At 41.7% G+C, this 18,053-nt stretch overlaps 1 protein-coding gene across 1 annotated transcript in view; it reads left to right on the forward strand.

The window, feature by feature from the left end:
* The first annotated feature begins 11,553 nt into the window (after positions 1-11,553).
* Positions 11,554-18,053, forward strand: part of B4GALT6 (beta-1,4-galactosyltransferase 6) — a 67,025-nt gene continuing 60,525 nt past the window's right edge. The window contains exon 1 of the mRNA XM_082699602.1: positions 11,554-12,229. Coding sequence (XP_082555728.1) covers positions 12,115-12,229 — 115 coding nt within the window. The 5' untranslated portion in view covers positions 11,554-12,114. The remainder of the gene's footprint in view (positions 12,230-18,053) is intronic.

The following is an 18,053-nucleotide window of genomic DNA, read 5'->3' on the forward strand; positions in this document are numbered from 1 at the left end:
ACAGTGAAAGAAGGTCTTTAGGCTGCCTAGACACCACCTCTCCTTCCAGAGGAGGCAGTAACTGTTTTGCTGCTCAGGGGCCCCACCACCAAGGAAACTGGCTGCTCTGGTAGCTGTCCCAGTGGACTGAGTAGGGATTCACTTACAGCATTCTCCTTGACTGAAGGACAACATTCCCAGGCTTTCTTCTTATACCATTGTTCAGAATTTTAAGTATTTTCTTGCATCATTTAGGCTTTTTCTTGTACTCCTTGTTATTTTCAGTTGATTTCAGGGAGAAGAGGTTGCAGAGCTATTTTTACTTTATTGCTTTAAACTGGAAACCACCTTTTGCCAGCTGCACCTTTAATAACAAGTCTCCTCCTGCTACATGTATACTTTTAATGTTTTAGCCCCTTTCTCTGTGGGAGTGGGGAAGGGTTTACCAGAAAGATTTTTCCTCTAGATAGGAAAAAAGTCACTCCCACCTTATTTTAATGAGACTTCTATTTCTTATTTATTTATTTATTTGACAGACAGAGATTGCAGGTAAGCAGAGAGGCAGTCAGAGAGAGGAGGAAGCAGGCTCCCCACTGAGCAGAGAGCCCGATGTGGGGCTTGATCCCAGGACCCTGGGATCATGACCTGAGCCGAAGGCAGAGGCTTTAACCCACTGAGCCACCCAGGCGCCCCAATGAGACTTCTATTTCATCAGATCAGTATTCCCTCTCCACTGAGAGGGCTCATGAGATGAGGAAGTCTCCCAAGAGATTTTAATGTTATTTTACAAGCAGACCCAGAACTCAATCAAGAATATTTAAAATTGGGGCACCTGGGTGGCTCAGTGGGTTAAAGCCTCTGCCTTCGGCTCAGATCATGATCCCAGTGTCCTGGGATCGAGCCCTGCATCGGGCTCTCTGCTCGGCGGGGAGCCTGCTTCCCCTCTCTCTGCCTGCCTCTCTGCCTACTTGTGATCTCTGTCTCTCAAATAAATAAATATAATCTTAAAAAAAAAGAAATAAAAAATAAAATAATGTATGTTTAAAAAAGAATATTTAAAATTAAACATCTTTATTAATCCCAGTGCAATTTATATTGGCAAAACTATGCTACTGATAACAGTTTAAAGACATATGGGGTCTGGAGATGACTGGTATGTCATATGGGGAGGGGTAAAATTTGTTATTTTGTATTATCAGTTTCACATTGAATCATATTGTTTTGATAAAGTGGGATTTTAAGTTATTTTTATCGTATGGCAAAGATAGGGAAATTTCTTACTGACGTTATTCTAAGAAAACTTACAACAGGACCAGAGGCAAAACTAACTCGGTAATAGTTGCCAGTTGCTGCAAATGATCTGTGGGAAGAAAAATCCTATATATGCCTTTCATTTGACCAAGGGTGAGGATCCTATAGCCAAGGGCTCTAGCTGAAGTCACCTCATATCCTCTCCTTAGTACCTAGGCTCTCTCAACCCGTTGTCAAGCCTGCAGACTCTGAGCCATCACTCCCCATCTAGTATACCATAGTGCTGAGGAGGACGGTGTGTTCAAAGGTGTCTAGTCTTTCCTGGACACATCTGTGTTCTGGGTAAGTGAAGGGGTAACAAACAGTGCTGGAACAAGTGGACGTAAAGTTTCAGGTTCACAGAAAAATGGAAAGGAAGGTACAGAGATTTCCGCATATTCTCCTGCCCCCACCTGCATAACCACTCCCATAGTCAACATCCCCCACCTCAGTTGTATATTTGTTACAACTGATGCACCTACAATTGACACATCATTATCACCCAAAGTCCATAGTTTTTACATTAGGGTCTGCTCTTGATGTTGCACATTCTATGAGTTTGGAAAAATATATAATGACATGTAGCCATCATTATAGCACCATATAGAGTATTTTCACTGCCCTAAAAAACCTCTGTGCTCTGCCTATTCATCCTTCGCCCCCTCCCAACTCCTGGCACCTACTGGTCTTTTTACTATCTTCATAGTTTGGCCTTTTCCAGAAAGTCATATAATTGGAATCTTACAGTCTGTTGCCTTTCCAGATTGGCTTCTTTCACTTAGTAATATTCATTTGGTAATGCATTAAGTTTTCTCTAGGTCTTTTCATGGTTTGACTGCTCATTTCTTTTCAGTCTGGGATAACATATTCCAGTGTTTGTGTGTTGGTTTCTGTGTGGTCCTAAATTTTCAAGCCCCTTGGATAAATGCCAAGGAGCATGATTGCTGGATTGAATGATAACAGTATATTTAGTTTTAGTTTTTATTTTTTAGAGAGGGAGAGAGAGGGGGAGAGGGAGGGGTTGAGGGAGAGGGAGAAAGAGAATTTAAAGCAGGCTCCACTCTCAGTGCAGAGTCAGACATGGAGCTCAATCTCATGACCCAGAAATCATGACCTGAGTTGAAATCAAGAGCTGGATAGTCAACCAACTGAGCCATCCAGGTGTCCCTGGATTTTGGCCATTCTGATAGGTGTGTGGTATCTTGTTTTAATTCACATTTCCCTAATATGTGCTATGGAGCATATTTGCACATCCTTATTTGCTATCTGTATATCTTCAGTGGAGAAGTGTCTGTTAAGGTCTTCAGCACAATTTTTAATTGAGTTTTCTGTTTCCATATTTTTGAGTTTAAGAACTTCTTTGTATATTTTGGATAATAGTCCTTTGTCAGATGTATCTTTTGCAAATATTTTCTCCCAGTCTGTGGCTTATCTTTTCAGTCTCTTGACATTGACTTTTGCAGTGAAAAAGTTTTTAAATTTTAATGAAGTACAGCTTATCCATTATTTCTTTCATGGATCATGCCCTTAGTGTTCTATCTAAAAAGTCATCACCATACCCAGCACAACTATGTTTTCTCCTATGTTATTTTGTAGGAGTTTTATAGTTTTGTATTTTACACTTAGGTTTCTGATCCATTTGAGTTAATTTTTGTGAAGAGTAGAAGGTCTGTGTCTAAATTTTTTTTTTTTGCATGTGTATGTCCACTTGTTCCAGCACCATTTGTTAAAGACTATCTTTGCTCTATTTTGCTGCCTTTTCTTCTTTGCCAAATATTAGTTGACCATATCTATGTGAGTCTATTTCTGAGCTCTTTCTTCTGTTCCACTGACCCCGTTGTCTATTCTTTTGTCAATATCAAACTGTCTTGATAACCTATTGTAAGTCTTGAAGTTGGGTAGTGTGGGCTTTCCACATTTCTTCTTCTTCTTTAATATTATGTTGGCTATTCTGGGTCTTTTACCTCTTCATATGAAGTCTAGAATTGGTTTGTCAATATCCATAAAATAATCTGTTGGGATTTTGACTGGGATTGCACTGAAACTAGAGATGAAGTTAGGAACTTGATAGATCAACGATGTCTTAGGCTGGATTTGAGTCTTTCTCTTCCCCCACATGGAAGGCTAGAGCTGACTGGAGTTCGGAATTTCATTTCCCCTAGGTCAGTTAGGCTCTGATAATGCCCCAGCAAGTTGGGCTGTGGTTAACTCACAGGTTAATATTTGTGTGGAATAAGTTGATTGAATTTTTCAATTTTGTAATATAACCAGGTACATTACATTTCCCACTTGCTATTTGTCTTTATGATATCTTCAAAGACAGAATATGCTGTATGTGTAACAATACATTTATATATTTAATAATCTATCATAGTGCCCTGTTAATAGGGTTTTTTCTCTATGCTCTGAGTGCCATAATATGTTCAATCCATGAGGTACTAGGGGACTACACTGTGCTACCAACATAACCAGTGAGTGATGTACTGGTTTTCCTGAGATATATGGTTCTATGATGTGCATTGTTTTCTCTGCTCTAGCTTCCCCTGCACTTTGGGTTCTGGTAAATAATTTTGGCAAAAAAATCGCCTTCCAAAGTTACGGGTGCCACAGTGCTTTACCTACTACAAAGGTACAAGGAGGATCAGAAGCTGAGTTAGAAGACAAATTTTCTGTTCACTTGCAGTGCTTTCAAGGAAATGCTCGAGGAAGCAGAGAATAAAGAAAATTAGAAGATTGGTAGAAGTCTTTTTTGACACTTTGAAGGATATCTTAAACATTGCTAAAAGCTGAGACGATTGAGAAATTGCTTCAGTATGATACTGAAAATACTTCCCCATGGGAACTGTAGGACCTCATACTGAGAACTCTGATTCCTAGGAATGTATCTCCATGCTGAACTGGGGTAAGTGTGCATATACTCTTTTCACTGGCTCTTTATTGATCTCCTCTATTAGATCTAACAGGTTTCCAGTTAACGCTTTGTTTGGTAGTCACAAACCTATAAATAGCAATAATTTTTCTCACTTTCTTTTCACTGTTTTTAACTCTTCACATTCTCATCCAACCGCATTGCCTGATTCTTGCCTGCCCATGTCTTTTTCATGATTTGCAAAAGGATGATTCTACCTTAATCATAAGAATGCCTTCTACTCTTTTTAACATCGGGGCACTTGGATGACTCAGTTGGTTAAGTGTCCAACTCTTGATCTCAGCTCAGGCCTTAATCTTGGGGTCCTGAGTTTTAAGCCCCACATTAGGCTCCACACTGGACATGGTGCTTACTTAAAAAAAATCCTCTTATCCCTATTTTATGAAAAGTTTTAACGTCAGAAATTGCTTGATTGTATCAAATGCTTTTATAGTCTTTATAGGAGATAATGTATGCCAATACATTTTGAAAAATTGCTCATTCTTATTGTTAGTCCTTATGAAAGAGAAAATTAAAACCAAAATGAGATACCACTATATTTTACCTAAAATGCTAATATTAATAGGGTTGATTATACCAAGTGTTGTTGAAAACATATGGAACTTGAACCTTCAAACACAACTGGTAGGAGTGTAAGTTGGTAAAAACATTTTGGGGAATTGGTTACCATTATATTATTTCTGAAATCGGAGCATGTCCATATTATGAAGCCAAGAATTTTGACTAGCAGGCATATAGCCAACAGAAATGCACAAATCTGCATGTATTATAATAGTTTATAATATGTACGTTAAACTAGTTTTATTTGTAACTGGATCATACTGAAAAGCAATGTTCATTAACAAATAACAGAATAGGTAATTAAATTGTAGTATATTTATACAGTCACCTATTTAAAAATAAGATACCAAATTTTTTTCTTTGGTCTAATACATTGGATCATGTTAATAATTTGCCTAATGTTGCTAGGTTCTTGCATTTCTGGGGTATTCCTTATTGGTCATGGTGAATTGGTATTATTTGTATTTTTTAGGCTTAAAAGACTGGCTTCTATCTTTCTTTTGGTTAACTCTGACATATTTAAACTTATGTTTTTACGTCCCTTATTACAGTGACTTAAATACTTGTGGTGACTATGAACTTGTGAATTTTAGTTTAAGTCAGGACCTCAGTATTCCAAAATTCCCTTTTCAGACACAGAAGCACCAAAATCCTTTATCAAATTTACCTGAATCTCCTTTCTCACTTCAATTTTTAGCCATTTAAACTCTAAAACTAGTTCCCCCTGCTGCTCCCAGGGTGATTTAGTCACTAAAAGTGTAGATAGAGAATATCTATCTATACTACTCTGAGCCTTATGATGTTAAACAGGATAAAAAAAAATGGATAGAAAATTGCCTTCTAATGTCCTTCATTAAAGGTTATTCTGTATTTTAAATTCTATTTTTTTTTATTGCTTTTGGCTGCCACAGGTATAAGATTCTTGATACGATAGAAGAACACTTTAATAGTATACTAGCTTTTATCTATGCATTTTATCTTCTACTTTTATGATTCATTCACCTATGAAGATGGCTCTTTTGATAAAATGCTCTGGGTAAGTTAAGGTGAACTAACTTGTATTCCTTGTTACACTACCCAGAGGAATATATGTAATTATGTAAAAGGTTAAGAGTGTGTTGGCTTATTCATTCAATAGTTATTTGTTGCCTTGTTTTATATGAAGTTCTGGACTACTACTGTATATCATCAAAATAGAATCATGTTGAGGAAATGATTTTTTATTTTTTAAAGATTTTATTTATTTATTTGACACAGAGAGAGAGAGAGATCACAAATAGGCAGAGAGGCAGAGAGGGAGGGGGAAGCAGGCTCCCCACTGAGCAGAGAGCCCGATTCGGGGCTCAATTCCAGGACCCTGAGATCATGACCTGAGGCCTTAACACACTGAGCCACCCAGGTGATCCGGAAATGATTTTTTAAAAACAAAATGAGGGCTATTTTGACTATAATAAGCAGAATCTTTTGAACTGTGTCAAGTAATAGGAATGTTTTTCTTTTTTCCTTCTTTTTAACATGTATGTGCCTATCAGTGAGAAAAGTATCTTCAGAGTTATTCAGGACTAACTGCTGTTGAGAATTCAAGGGAGCTCTGGGGATGTGGCTATTGTTTTGTCTCTTTAGCAGCCAGGTTTAAGGGCTCTCTGGAGGGCTGGGTTGCTCAGCTGGTATGTGCAAGACGCACAGGTCCTATGCATCTGGTTTGGATGTGTGCTGATACTTGGATTTCCCTCAGCTTTCGGGAGGCTGCACAGGATGTGGGAGATGGAAGCCTCAAGCAGGAAGAGGAAGCCTCCTATGTCCACCTCAGTGGGTGCTGAAATCACATCCTTTCCACGGAAGGGACCAGGCGCTATCTTGTATAGGATTCAGCTGCTCTTTTAATCTCCTGTTTTGGCTTTTTGTTGTCCGTTTCCCCAAACTCCAATGTCTGGTTTCCCCAACAAAGTCTAATTCCATCTTCCATGGGCAGACTTCTTTTTCCCAGCCAGCCTGGGGGCTACGTCAGGGACATGGCTTTGGCAGTTCAGAGTCTCTTTAAGGCAAAACTAGCTCTCTGTTGAATAAACTAATATGATGCTAAGAAAAAGAAGGTGTAAAGCAAACACAACCTATTAATTTTTCATTATGACTTATCAACTGCTTGAGCCAGAAAGATGGGCCTTCACTTTATGTACCATGTAGTTCAATCGATATATTCCGTGGCACGGGTGTCGGAGACAAAATCAGTAAAGATAGTCTGAAAGATGGAGAGCACCTATTTATTTGTAGAAAACTTTGAAAAGTACACTAAATAATACATTTGCCCTGATAGACAAAGTAATCCCTGTGAAGACGGGAGCTGGTGTGGTTTGTGGAAGGGACACAGGAAGCCTGCTAACGTATTAGGTCTTTCCCCAGTTCTGCTGCTACCTCATTATCATGTGAACTCGGGCCACACATTGTACCTGATGGAGCTGTAGTTTCCTCATCGCGAGTGACATAATACTACTTGCTAAATGTATGCCAAAGGGATTTTGTGAAAATGAGAGGTAGTGGTTTGAATATTTGGAAATGCTAGAAGGCATTCTTCTGATGGGAAAGAATGATTTTGGATTTCAGATGCCAGCGTTAAGCAATCTGGGAAGAGTATGAAATTTGGGTCAACTGTTGCAGTAGGGATTCTCATCACTCCAGTGGTTTTCTTTTTAAATTTTAACCGCAATACCGTATTATCATAAAGTTTATATTATTTCATATATATATGATTATTAGTAAGTCTGGCCTTAAAGTGATTATGTTTACTCTCAAATGTAAGACATTTATTTTAAAGTTTATTATAACCTAAATAAGTTATAAGGACTTAGAGTCAAAATTCTGACTATATTTATCATAGAAATCAGTAGGAAATGGGCTTTCTTTAAGAGAAATTTCTGGGGGCACCTGGGCCGCTCAGTCACTCAGGCATCTGACTCTTGATATTAGCTCAGGTCTTAAATCAAGGGGGTGAGTTTAAGCCCCATGTTGGGCTCAAAGTAAAAAAAAAATTTCTGTGCTACAACAATATTTTTGAATACATATTCCATTTTATAGACCATGTCAGTGTCTAACTCTCATACAATCTACATTCCAATTACATATGCAAAAAAAAATTCAACTGACTAAGCATAATTCATCAACCAAACAATTTTCCTTACCTGAATCTCAGGCGCTCAAGCCCTGTGTTTAAATATATAAAATTATTATATTTAATCGGTGATTGTAATATTTAATCGGTGTGCTTTGTTTCAATCCTTTTCCCCCAATTTATAGGGGAAAAATAACTTACTGATTTTTATACCACCAAGGTTGTGAGCAAATCCAAAACACTTCGTAATCATTGTTTATCCTCACTCAGCATGGACCAAGGAAAATGTCATCCACCTCATCCAATAAGTATTTTTTTTTATTGTAAGCACAATCTCAGTAATATATTTCTGATTAATATAAATAGAAAACCATTAGTTAAAACTTAACTTATTCAGTTTGATACCCAAATATTTAAGAGCATGGGGGCTCTCATAGAAAATAATAAAAAGAATACTTGGTGGTAATAAATATAGAACAAAGCAGTTCAATGAAATTCACTTGTGTCTTAATAGTGTATGTTTCATCTAATTATTATAAGCTTAAAGTCTTATGGATATTATAAAACTAAATTTTGATGTTATAAAATGAAACTTTCTGCTGTGGACTTTACCTGGCTCCTGAGGAAGTATTAGTTGATAATCTAGGCTTGGAAAGGTTTGGTTAGTGTTCCTTGAGCTCTGAGTTTTTCATGGACTTTGGCTTTACAAATGAGCTGAGACCCTGTGGCATCCTTCAGACAGATAGAGACTTCATAGGTGACGCAGTAGAAAATTTGGTTTTTAAACAGAAAGAGACCAGCATCACCTTTACTGTTGGCAGAGTGTGATCTAAAAGAGAGATTTTAAAAAATTAACAATATTTGAGCTGTGCTTACTAGGTAACAGGCTCCCCCAAGTTCTTTGGAGGCATTAGCTCATTTAATTTAATCCTTACAATGACATTAATAGGTAGTGTGAGTATCTTTGAGGTCACTTGATCAGAGAGTGATTGAGATTCGACCACAGGTTCCCTGGCTCCAGAAGCTTGGCTGCCTCTCTTTGTGACTGGTGATAAAAGTACCAACCGAGCTGGTTTTCTGGTACTCTGCTTTACTCCAGGGAAGAGCCAACCAGTCTTTTCCTTTTTAGAACAAACCAGGCTTTTTTTTTTTTTTTTTTTTTTTTTTAAGATTTTATTTGTTTATTTGACAGAGAGAAATCACAAGTAGATGGAGAGGCAGGCAGAGAGAGAGAGAGAGGAAGCAGGCTCCCTGCCAAGCAGAGAGAGCCCGATGGGGGACTCGATCCCAGGACCCTGAGATCATGACCTGAGCCAAAGGCAGCGGCTCAGCCCACTGAGCCACCCAGGCGCCCCAGGCTTTTTTTTTTTTTTTTGAAAATTTTTTTTCTATAATTGATTTTTTTATTGAGATAGAGTTGACATATAATCTTACATTAGTTTCAGGTATACAGCAAGATTCAATATTTATATACTCTCCAAAATGATGACCACAATAAGTCTGGTTACCATCTGTCACCGTGCATAGTTACAATTTTACTCTCTTAGCAGCCAATTAGTTTTAACAAGTACTGTGGTGAACTTGAGAGAACAGCCATGGCAGTCGTCTATGCCAGCAAAGCACATCTATACCTAGTAGTTGGATTTCTTACAGTAAGATTCATAATCAATTTCTGCAAGGTTAATACTTCCCTCTTGGTTACATAATAAACTTTCCTTATAAAAAGTCAACCTTGCCTGAGACCTGGCCATTGCTAAGCCATCATGGTGGTTGAATTGTGGGAACAGTGAGATGAAAAGTCCGTAGGGTCTGAGAGGGAACGTCTTTGCTTCTGTACCATTCATAGATCTCTTTCTTTTGCATAGGTATTTTTTTAAGTGAGTTTCATTTAATATTGCTCTGTTTGTATTTCACATTCCCCTTAAGCATCTAAAAATGTTACAGAAGAGTGTCATTTCCTTCCACATTAAATATCCCATCAGCCAGAGAAATCCAAAAAACCCAAAATATTAAAAAATGAATTTGAACTTGGCGATTCCAATCAATCAACTGTCAAATGGTCTATGAGGGAACCTCTTTAGGTCCCAGCCATAGCACTTGGCATTTTACAGTTACCCCGTTCAACCCCAGAGCCTTGCAAGGGGGTCTCACACTCCTCATTTGAGGGCCACGGAGAGAGGCTTGCAGAGGGTAGTAGCTTGTCTAGCTTGCCATGAATTTCACAGTTAATACTTAGTGAAGTATAAATCCGGGTGTTTCAGGCTCCAAGTAACACAGTATTATTTAAGAGACGATCCAAGGCTTGCTAAGAATGTACCAGATTCGCTGGCAATCAAGTGATGGGTCAACACACTGCCTCTGGAAATGCTGAACAAATAATGGCGGGGAGGGGGGGCGGCGCAACCAGCCACTTCTTACATGATGAGCGGAAACCCCTTCACACACAGGTTGGTAAACTGAGATAGCTGAACTAAGGCTCCAGGCTAATTTATTTAATTACCAAAGGTCTCTCCTTTCTGAACAAAGGGGACACCACGGCCTAGGAAGGGAATTAAAACAATTTGCCAATTGAAGCTGGTTGGTGCTGCAGTACTGAACGGCCAATTGGCGGCACAGAAGTCTTTTCCGCCCCGCCTGAATGGACAGAGCTACTGTAGAGTCTACCGGCGCTCACCTCCAGATGAGAAGGCAAGTCCCATTATAAGGGATATACATAGATCCAGAACACATCCTAGCAGTATGTTTCTGTAAGAAGTGCGGGATGGAAGGTTTCATTAATCCGGGACCGGAAAAAAAAAAAAAAAAATCTTGTTCCCGGAGCGTGTATTTTGGGAGGAAATTACACCATTGAAGTCTCCTCCTCGAGATACCCATTTCCCTCATGGTACATCATCCTTCTTTAACGATCCCGGGGGGGGGGGGGGTAGGATGCGTACTGAGGCTCAAGACCTATCCCTCAGCTCCGTGCAGCGCTGCTGGCGCTGGGGTCCCGGGGCTGGCGGGGGCGGCGGTGACGCAGGAGGCGGCAGCGGCCCAGGTCGCCGCGCGAGGGGAGGGGGCAGGTTGCTCGGCGCGGTGCGGCGCTGGCCAATCAGGAGGCGCGGTGTTTGGGGCGAAGGGAGGGGAGCGGGTGGGTGGGGGCCTCCAGGTTTTCTCGGGTGCCCGGGCGGCGCCGCCTGCAGTTTCGAGCACAGGCGCGGAGCCCCGCGGGGTCTCCGGGCGCACGCGCCGGTCCTCGGTTTTCCGCGGCTCCCCCGGCCCTTTCAGGCCCGTCCCCCTTCAGCGACCCAGACGCGGCTCCGACGGCGCCCGGCCTCCTCTTCGGGCTCCCCGGGTCTGCCCGCAGCGCGAGTCGCCTGGCCGCTCTACGTCTGGTGTCCGGGGGCGGAGTGGGGGCGGCGCCGGCGGGGTCGCCTCACCCCAGGCCGGCGGCGGTAATGTTGCTGCGGTTGCCGCCCTTGCGGCCGGGCGGGCAGCCGGCGGTGGCAGGAGCCAGAGTCGGAGCGCGCTCGCCGCTAGCCCGGACGCCGCCCTCGTCTGCGCTCCGCTCCCGCGGCCGCCGCGGGGCGCCGGGGCCCGGCGCGGCATGAGGAGGAGGCTGCGCGCCCGCGAGCGCTCAGCTCCTCGGCCCCCAGGGCCCCCGCGGGCCCCCGCGCGTCGCGCGCGCCGACTGCGGCCCCGGCGCCCACGCTAGCCCCGCGCAGGCACGAGACGCCGCGGCCCGGACGAGGCGGCGGCGCAGGCCTGCCGAGCCCGCGCGGGCCGCTTCCCGTGCTCGGGGGCTGAGCGCCCCGGACCCCAGCGGACGCGGGGAGCCCGGGCGTGCTGCAGTTCGCTGCCCCTCTCCGCAGGGGCGCCGCGGCGCGCAGCCCGCGCCTCTCCCCACCTGCAGCCCCTCCTCCCGCCACCGCGGGGCGGATAAAAGGCGCGTCCTTGCCCTTCCTGGGCCTCCGCAGGTCCAGCCGTCCCTGGCCCCCCCGCCCCACGCCTTGCCTCCCTTTTCCCTCCTCCACCCCTTCCTCCTCTCCTCGCGCGCCTCCCCTCCCCCGACTCTCCGGCCTCCCATTCATTCCGTCCGCTCCCTCCCCTTCCCTCCTTCCCGCTCCGGCCCTTCTCCCCTTGGTCCTCCCCGCGCGGACCCCGTTGCAGTCTTGGGGTTCTTGGTACATTCATGGAAGTTTAGGGCCTGGATGGTGCCCCCAAGTCCGGCGTGAGAGCGCAGCCTGAGCTGCTGGCCGGGAAGAGGAAGATGTCTGTGCTCAAGAGGATGATGCGGGTCTCCAATCGCTCCCTCCTCGCCTTCATCTTCTTCTTCTCCCTCTCCTCCTCCTGCCTCTACTTCGTCTATGTGGCTCCGGGCATCGGTAAGCACCGAGACACACCCTCCCTTCCCACGGTCACACCGAAGGAAATGCAGGATGTTACTTACCGTGTTTGGAAGGTGTATAAACAGGGGACTGGCAGAAAGCATTGTGTTTGAAATGTTATTTCAGACGTGTCAGATAAACTGCTCGGGGCATGGCTTTAGTATGTGAGTTTCGTTTGTGCCGGTTTAACTAACTTAAAAGACTGCATTAAATGGACGTAGCAAAATAGGTGTAATTTTGCCGGATGCCTTGGTCGCTTTCTCGAGTATTCGTGACAGCTTTATTCATGTGATACCAGCTCCTGAAGCTTAAACTCGGTGCTTAATCCTAGTTTTATTCAAACACCCTTGGATGTAATAACTGGTTTAAAAATACGAAGGAGAAACCAACACCAGGGGATGTGATTGAGTTCAAGAATGTATGTATTCTAGTGTTCTAGGTCACTTTTTAAGAATGGGGTCAGTGAACATTTGTGCCACACTTCAGGAATTTTTAGGCAATGAGTTTTCTTGTGAAAACAATGCTCCATTCTTTAGTCTGCTTTTCAAGGGTAGGTAGATTCTGCTACCTGTTAGGATGATTTCTGAGATAATACAGTGATTAAAGTGACAGTTATACAGGTTCCTTTGTAGTTTAACATTTTAACCTGTTTATCATATTTTGGGTCAAATACCTTTTTGAAGAATCTATTTGGTTTGGGTCATTTAATATTCTAAGTACTCAGTCTCCTTTGGTTGAAAGGTGCCAGTGTGGCATTCTAATGAGTAAAAAATAAGAACTTCGTATGGGTATTAAAACACATTGTATCTCCAAAACTTTGAGTTTTTCCTGGCCATTATGTGTTTAATGTTAAATATTTATAGTATGTATTTAATGTTAATGTATTTAGTGTAAAATATAAGTTTATTGTTCACTCAGTAATAGTGCGCATCTCCTGTTATTTCTTTTTAGACACTAGTAGTCTTTTGACCCAGGGCCTTTTCTCCCTGGGTAAGTCAAAAATGTATGGCCTCTTAGACAGTGAAAACACCTGCAGAATTTTGAGAAGGCATTTGTATCAGAGCATTGACTTGTGTGATTATTATAGAGTATTGTAATGAATTGCAGGGGAGAAGGAAGATGCAGACCTCATGAAGACTGTTGCATTTCCTAGAACAGAATTACTATGTGACTTTTTCTTGATTAAATTTTTGAATTCAAGTAAGATGTGTAAATTAAGATAATGATGCTTGAGAAGACATAAATTGTTGAAACCTTGATGTATTCCAAAATAGAAATTTGAGGTTAAAGTTTTAACAAGTGTGAATATTTTAAGATATTATTTTCTTTTAAAGCATTTTTTTCTTTAGGCTAAATAAAAACCCCTGGAAGCCTGTAGTAGAAATGACAGTGGTGTTCAGTGGACTTGAGAGTAGATAGCCAAATTATTTGGTGGCTTTTCTTAAAGTCCTCTGCCATTTTGACAGTCTTAGAAATTAACTCTTCCTTTTACAGCCATTTTTACTTTGTCATGTAGCTTTTTAAAGGCTGGAAATCTTTGAATGATGTTGGATACTCAGACATTAACTTTGAGAGGTTTTGCAGAAAAAGGTTTTTTGCACTTAGACAACAATGTTTTTACTTTCTTGGTATTTTGAATAACTTGTTGAAGTTATGATACTCAAAATGTTAACCAAAGGAGATCAGAATTCTGTTACTTGATAGTCATCCTTTTTTTTTCTTGGTTCATTGATATATTATCTGTAGAATCTTAAAATTCAATTAATATGTAATACTAATACTTTTTTCTCAGTTATGTGTGAGTTTAACGTTTGCCATGGAGTAATCACTTATATATCATAAAATTTGGCAGTTTTCTTATAGACAATTAGGTTGACACAGTTTAAGCTTCTGTTTTTGTGGGTCTTAAATTTAGAACTTAAAAAAATTGACTGAAGCCAGTAAGGAGAATGAAACCCAAAACTTATAAAGTGCTATCAATTTGTTAAGCTATATCTATTTCCCAAACCCAGTATTACTTAGCAGGAAAAAAAAGTCTCCTTATTTCTCTTTTATTGGGAAGCAGTTTTCCAAAAATCATGTTTGCTTGAAAGCTCAAATTTTATCATTGGCAACAAATACTGTCAGGGTTTTTTTTTTTTAAGTGCCAGGCTCACTTTGTTCATTTTTGGGAAAATGTAGGTCAAATACAGGAGTTTAAATAACCAAGCTTGTCAGTTCTTTAAAGTAAAAGTGATAGTTCATGAAAAATGTGGCTAGTTCAGCTCACAATGCAAAATCAGTGCACAAGTTGATTTTCAGGATAACCATAGTACGTTGGTGTGCTACAGAAATGCTTCATGTACACTTCCTGTTTCATTCCAGACTTCTTCTTAATGAGATATACCCCCAAACTAGGTTCTTATAACTAATTTACAGAGAAGCTGTACAGAAGAGAGAAGATGTACAGAGAAGATGTACAGAGAAGCTTCTTGAAATAATTCATATTTTAGTCTGAATTACATCTTAGGGCGAAACTTTCTTGTGATGAAAACATATGTGGTGTAAGAGAGCACTTTTTATTGATTCTAAGTAAATGTTTCTAAAGTCTTCTGTTAAAAAGTCCGTATTATTCCTGTCCACATCAACCTGTTGTGTAGACATTAATTTTATTTTCCTACATTTTCTGTCCAGAGACCTGTTTTTGTCTTACACCTTCCCCAGGCAGTCCTTTTCTTATTTTTAGTTCTTTTTTCTCAGCCTTCTTCACCTGTGTTCCTCCCTCCCTCTCTCTCTTCCCTCTGAGCAGATAGTACCACACAGTTGTAGACAGCATAGTCTGTTTAGTTTCCAGTGTTTTCTCATGTTGAACAATTCATTGGCTATTTAGGTGTTACTCTGAGAGTCCCATCAGACTCCAAGCTCATTATTTTAAGAATAATTGGAAACATTTTTCTTGAAATTTCTGATTCATGCAGGAAACGCACGGATAACCTGTATGTTATGAACTTTAGTAACAAGGGAAACTGGTCTGTAGACACCATCCCCCACAGGAAGACATCTTTTCCCTAGCCCATCTGGTAGAGTCAGGAGCCATTAGTTATTTCTCCTTCTCTTTCGCCTCTGTATGCGATTGCAAAGAGATGAGTGCATTTTCCCCCCAAGTTCTTGACCTGGCTGGATTGAGAGTAGAATCCCATTTAGTGTTTAGTTTCCAGTGCAGCTTCCAACACAGCATACTTGTATTTTCCTGCTGTTGCATCATAGGAGAAGATGAACTTATGACTTTGGAGTTCATTCATCCAACACAAGTGGAGTATCTCAGATAGGCTAGACATTGTCTGAGGCACAGAAGATAGATGACTAAGACACAGTTACTTCCTTCATGCTACAATGGGACCAGCACCAGGAAAGAGCTGCCAGTCATTGGAAAGCCTGCATTGTGGACTTTAAGGTTAAGGATTTCCAGAGGGAGCTGGTGGTTGGAACAAGCTATTGAGGATGGATAAGATTTAACTGGACTAAGCAATGGGGCAGGATGGCCAAAGATACTTACAGAAAATAGGAGTATTTCCATCTGGCTACCACTTAGGGTATGGGCTGGCAGATCAGCCACATTGAGAATAATTCTTGGGACTCCCCTGCCCCGCCTAGTGTTTTGATGTTGAGGTACCTAAAATTTGGGCAGAGAGAAGCTGGTTTTGACTCATATAGGTTTATCAAAGCTGTCTGTGATTAAGAAAAAAGTTGATGTGCCTATAATCAATGGGGTAGTATTGTGGAGAAGGTTGCACGACTCCATTGGGAGTGGGGTTTCACTGTCTATGTGACTCACCAGAGGTTTTGACCTTTCCTAGATGTGCTGACAGGCGGTTTTATTCTTTGAATAGAGGTGGAATCTGGTTGGGGCACTTTGGTCTGGATTCCTGTGGGCCCTTTAAGGAATTACCTGGCAATTTGGGCCTCTAGGCGGATTGCACTCTGCTGGTACTAGTGTAGTTCATGGGCAGTCAGGACCTGTGGGGGTGTGTGTACGAGTAGGTGTTAGGGGAGAGGGTAACTTTGTTAGGTCCTTGCTGAGAGACCCCTCACATTTTCCCTGGCTCTCTCTTGGCTAGCTCAGAAGGTGGCAAGTTGCCCTGCAGCTTTCTTAGCCCTTTGGCCTCCTGGCCCTGGCTGGGTAAACCTGGTTGTGTTGTGAGCTGTTACAGTTTGCTTTGTGTATCAAAGGTCCCTTGGTTTTTTCCTCACCCAAGTTCTCTGACCTACATGGCTCCTTTCAAGGGTTCTTTTGATTTGGGCTCTGGTGTCAGCGGTTTCTTTCCTCTGGGCCTTCCTTTGCTGGTCCACTTATCCAATGCTCAAATTTTTGCCCTGGGAGTAGCAGGAAAGATCAGAAGTTTTGAAAAGGGGAATGATGCAATCCTTTGTTCTACAGCATTTCTCTTAGCATGGAGCCCAGTGATAGAGGGCACAACTAGTGGCAGGGAGACCAGGTAGGAATTTTTTTTTTTTTTTGGTAGCTCAGAAGATTAGAACATGATCAAGGTCATAGTTGGGTCTGGGCAGAGTTGAGAGGATGGGAGTAGTGACATTGAATGAAAGGGAGAAGCTTTAAGACATTGTTTGTATTCTAGCTTCAACAACCTGGTAGCTGATCATAGGGAATAGAGAAAGGCATGTCCTTGGAGGGAGCTGTTTTGGTTTTAGAGAAACTGAGTTAGGACACCAGTGGGATGCCCAGGAGGAACTTCTCAGTAGTAAGAAGATGGACATAAGGACTTGGAGCCCAGGAGAGATGTTTGACAGGAGAGAGATTTGGCTGTCTTCAGCAGGTAGATGAATGGTACTTACTTCTCTCCCAACATATCTGAGTTTTATTTTTTATTTATTTTCCACTCCTACAAGCAGAAGTGACTCACTGAGTCAGTTACTCTTAAACGTGGGATGATAGAGGTTAAATCAAAATATAGAGGAGGCCCAAGTGTACTTTGAAAAGTTTCCCGTGAGACTCTGTTCCCCTTTTCATTTCCCAGTCCCAAATAGGCAGTCATTGTGGTTGATACATGGAAAGTTTTGGGTGGTCACTCAAGGAGAACTTACGGAAGCTGAAAGAAGGCAGCCGTGGATGCAGTCTAACAGCTTAGGGTAAGTGGAGAAATAGGAACAGGAAAATGAAGGGAAAGAGAGATCATATGAGCAAAGTGAGGTTTTGTTAATGAATGAATGAATAAATGAATGAATGAAAAATGATCATTAGCAAGACAAGAGTTGAAATGGGTTAATGCAAGGTGACTGGGTGGCTCAGTTGGTTGAAAGACTGCCTTCAGCTCAGGTCATGATCCCAGGGTCCTGGGATTGAGCCCTGCATCAGGCTTCCTGCTCAGTGGGAAACCTTGCTTCTCCTTCTCCCTCTTTCTTCCCAGCTTCTGTTCCCTCTCTTGCTGTCTGTCTCTCTCTCTCTCTGTCAAAAAAATAAAGAAATAAAATCTTAAAACAAAAATAAGAAAATAAATGGTGCTTAATGCTTGTAAGAAGAATTACCAATTTGATAAGTAGGAGGTCCATGACAGCTGCTTCAGGAACAATTTTTATTTTGATTTGTCAGATAGCCTTGAGTTGGGTAGTAAATCAGAGGTCCCAGGAAAGTGCCTTAGTTAGGGTAAAGTAGGGGGAAGCAGGATCTAAGGAGTCTTACAAGATGGGAAGACCTGAGATTCTAAAAACTTTATAGAAAGGTTTAAGGACTGAGGACAGGGTTTGAAGATTTGAGAAAGGGAACAGATTATGACATGTGATCTAGGAAGACTCATTCCTTTAGTTTTTCATACAGCGAATGTTT

This window comes from Mustela nivalis, assembly GCF_964662115.1.
Source record: "Mustela nivalis genome assembly, chromosome: 14".
In the NCBI taxonomy this organism is placed as follows: domain Eukaryota; kingdom Metazoa; phylum Chordata; class Mammalia; order Carnivora; family Mustelidae; genus Mustela; species Mustela nivalis.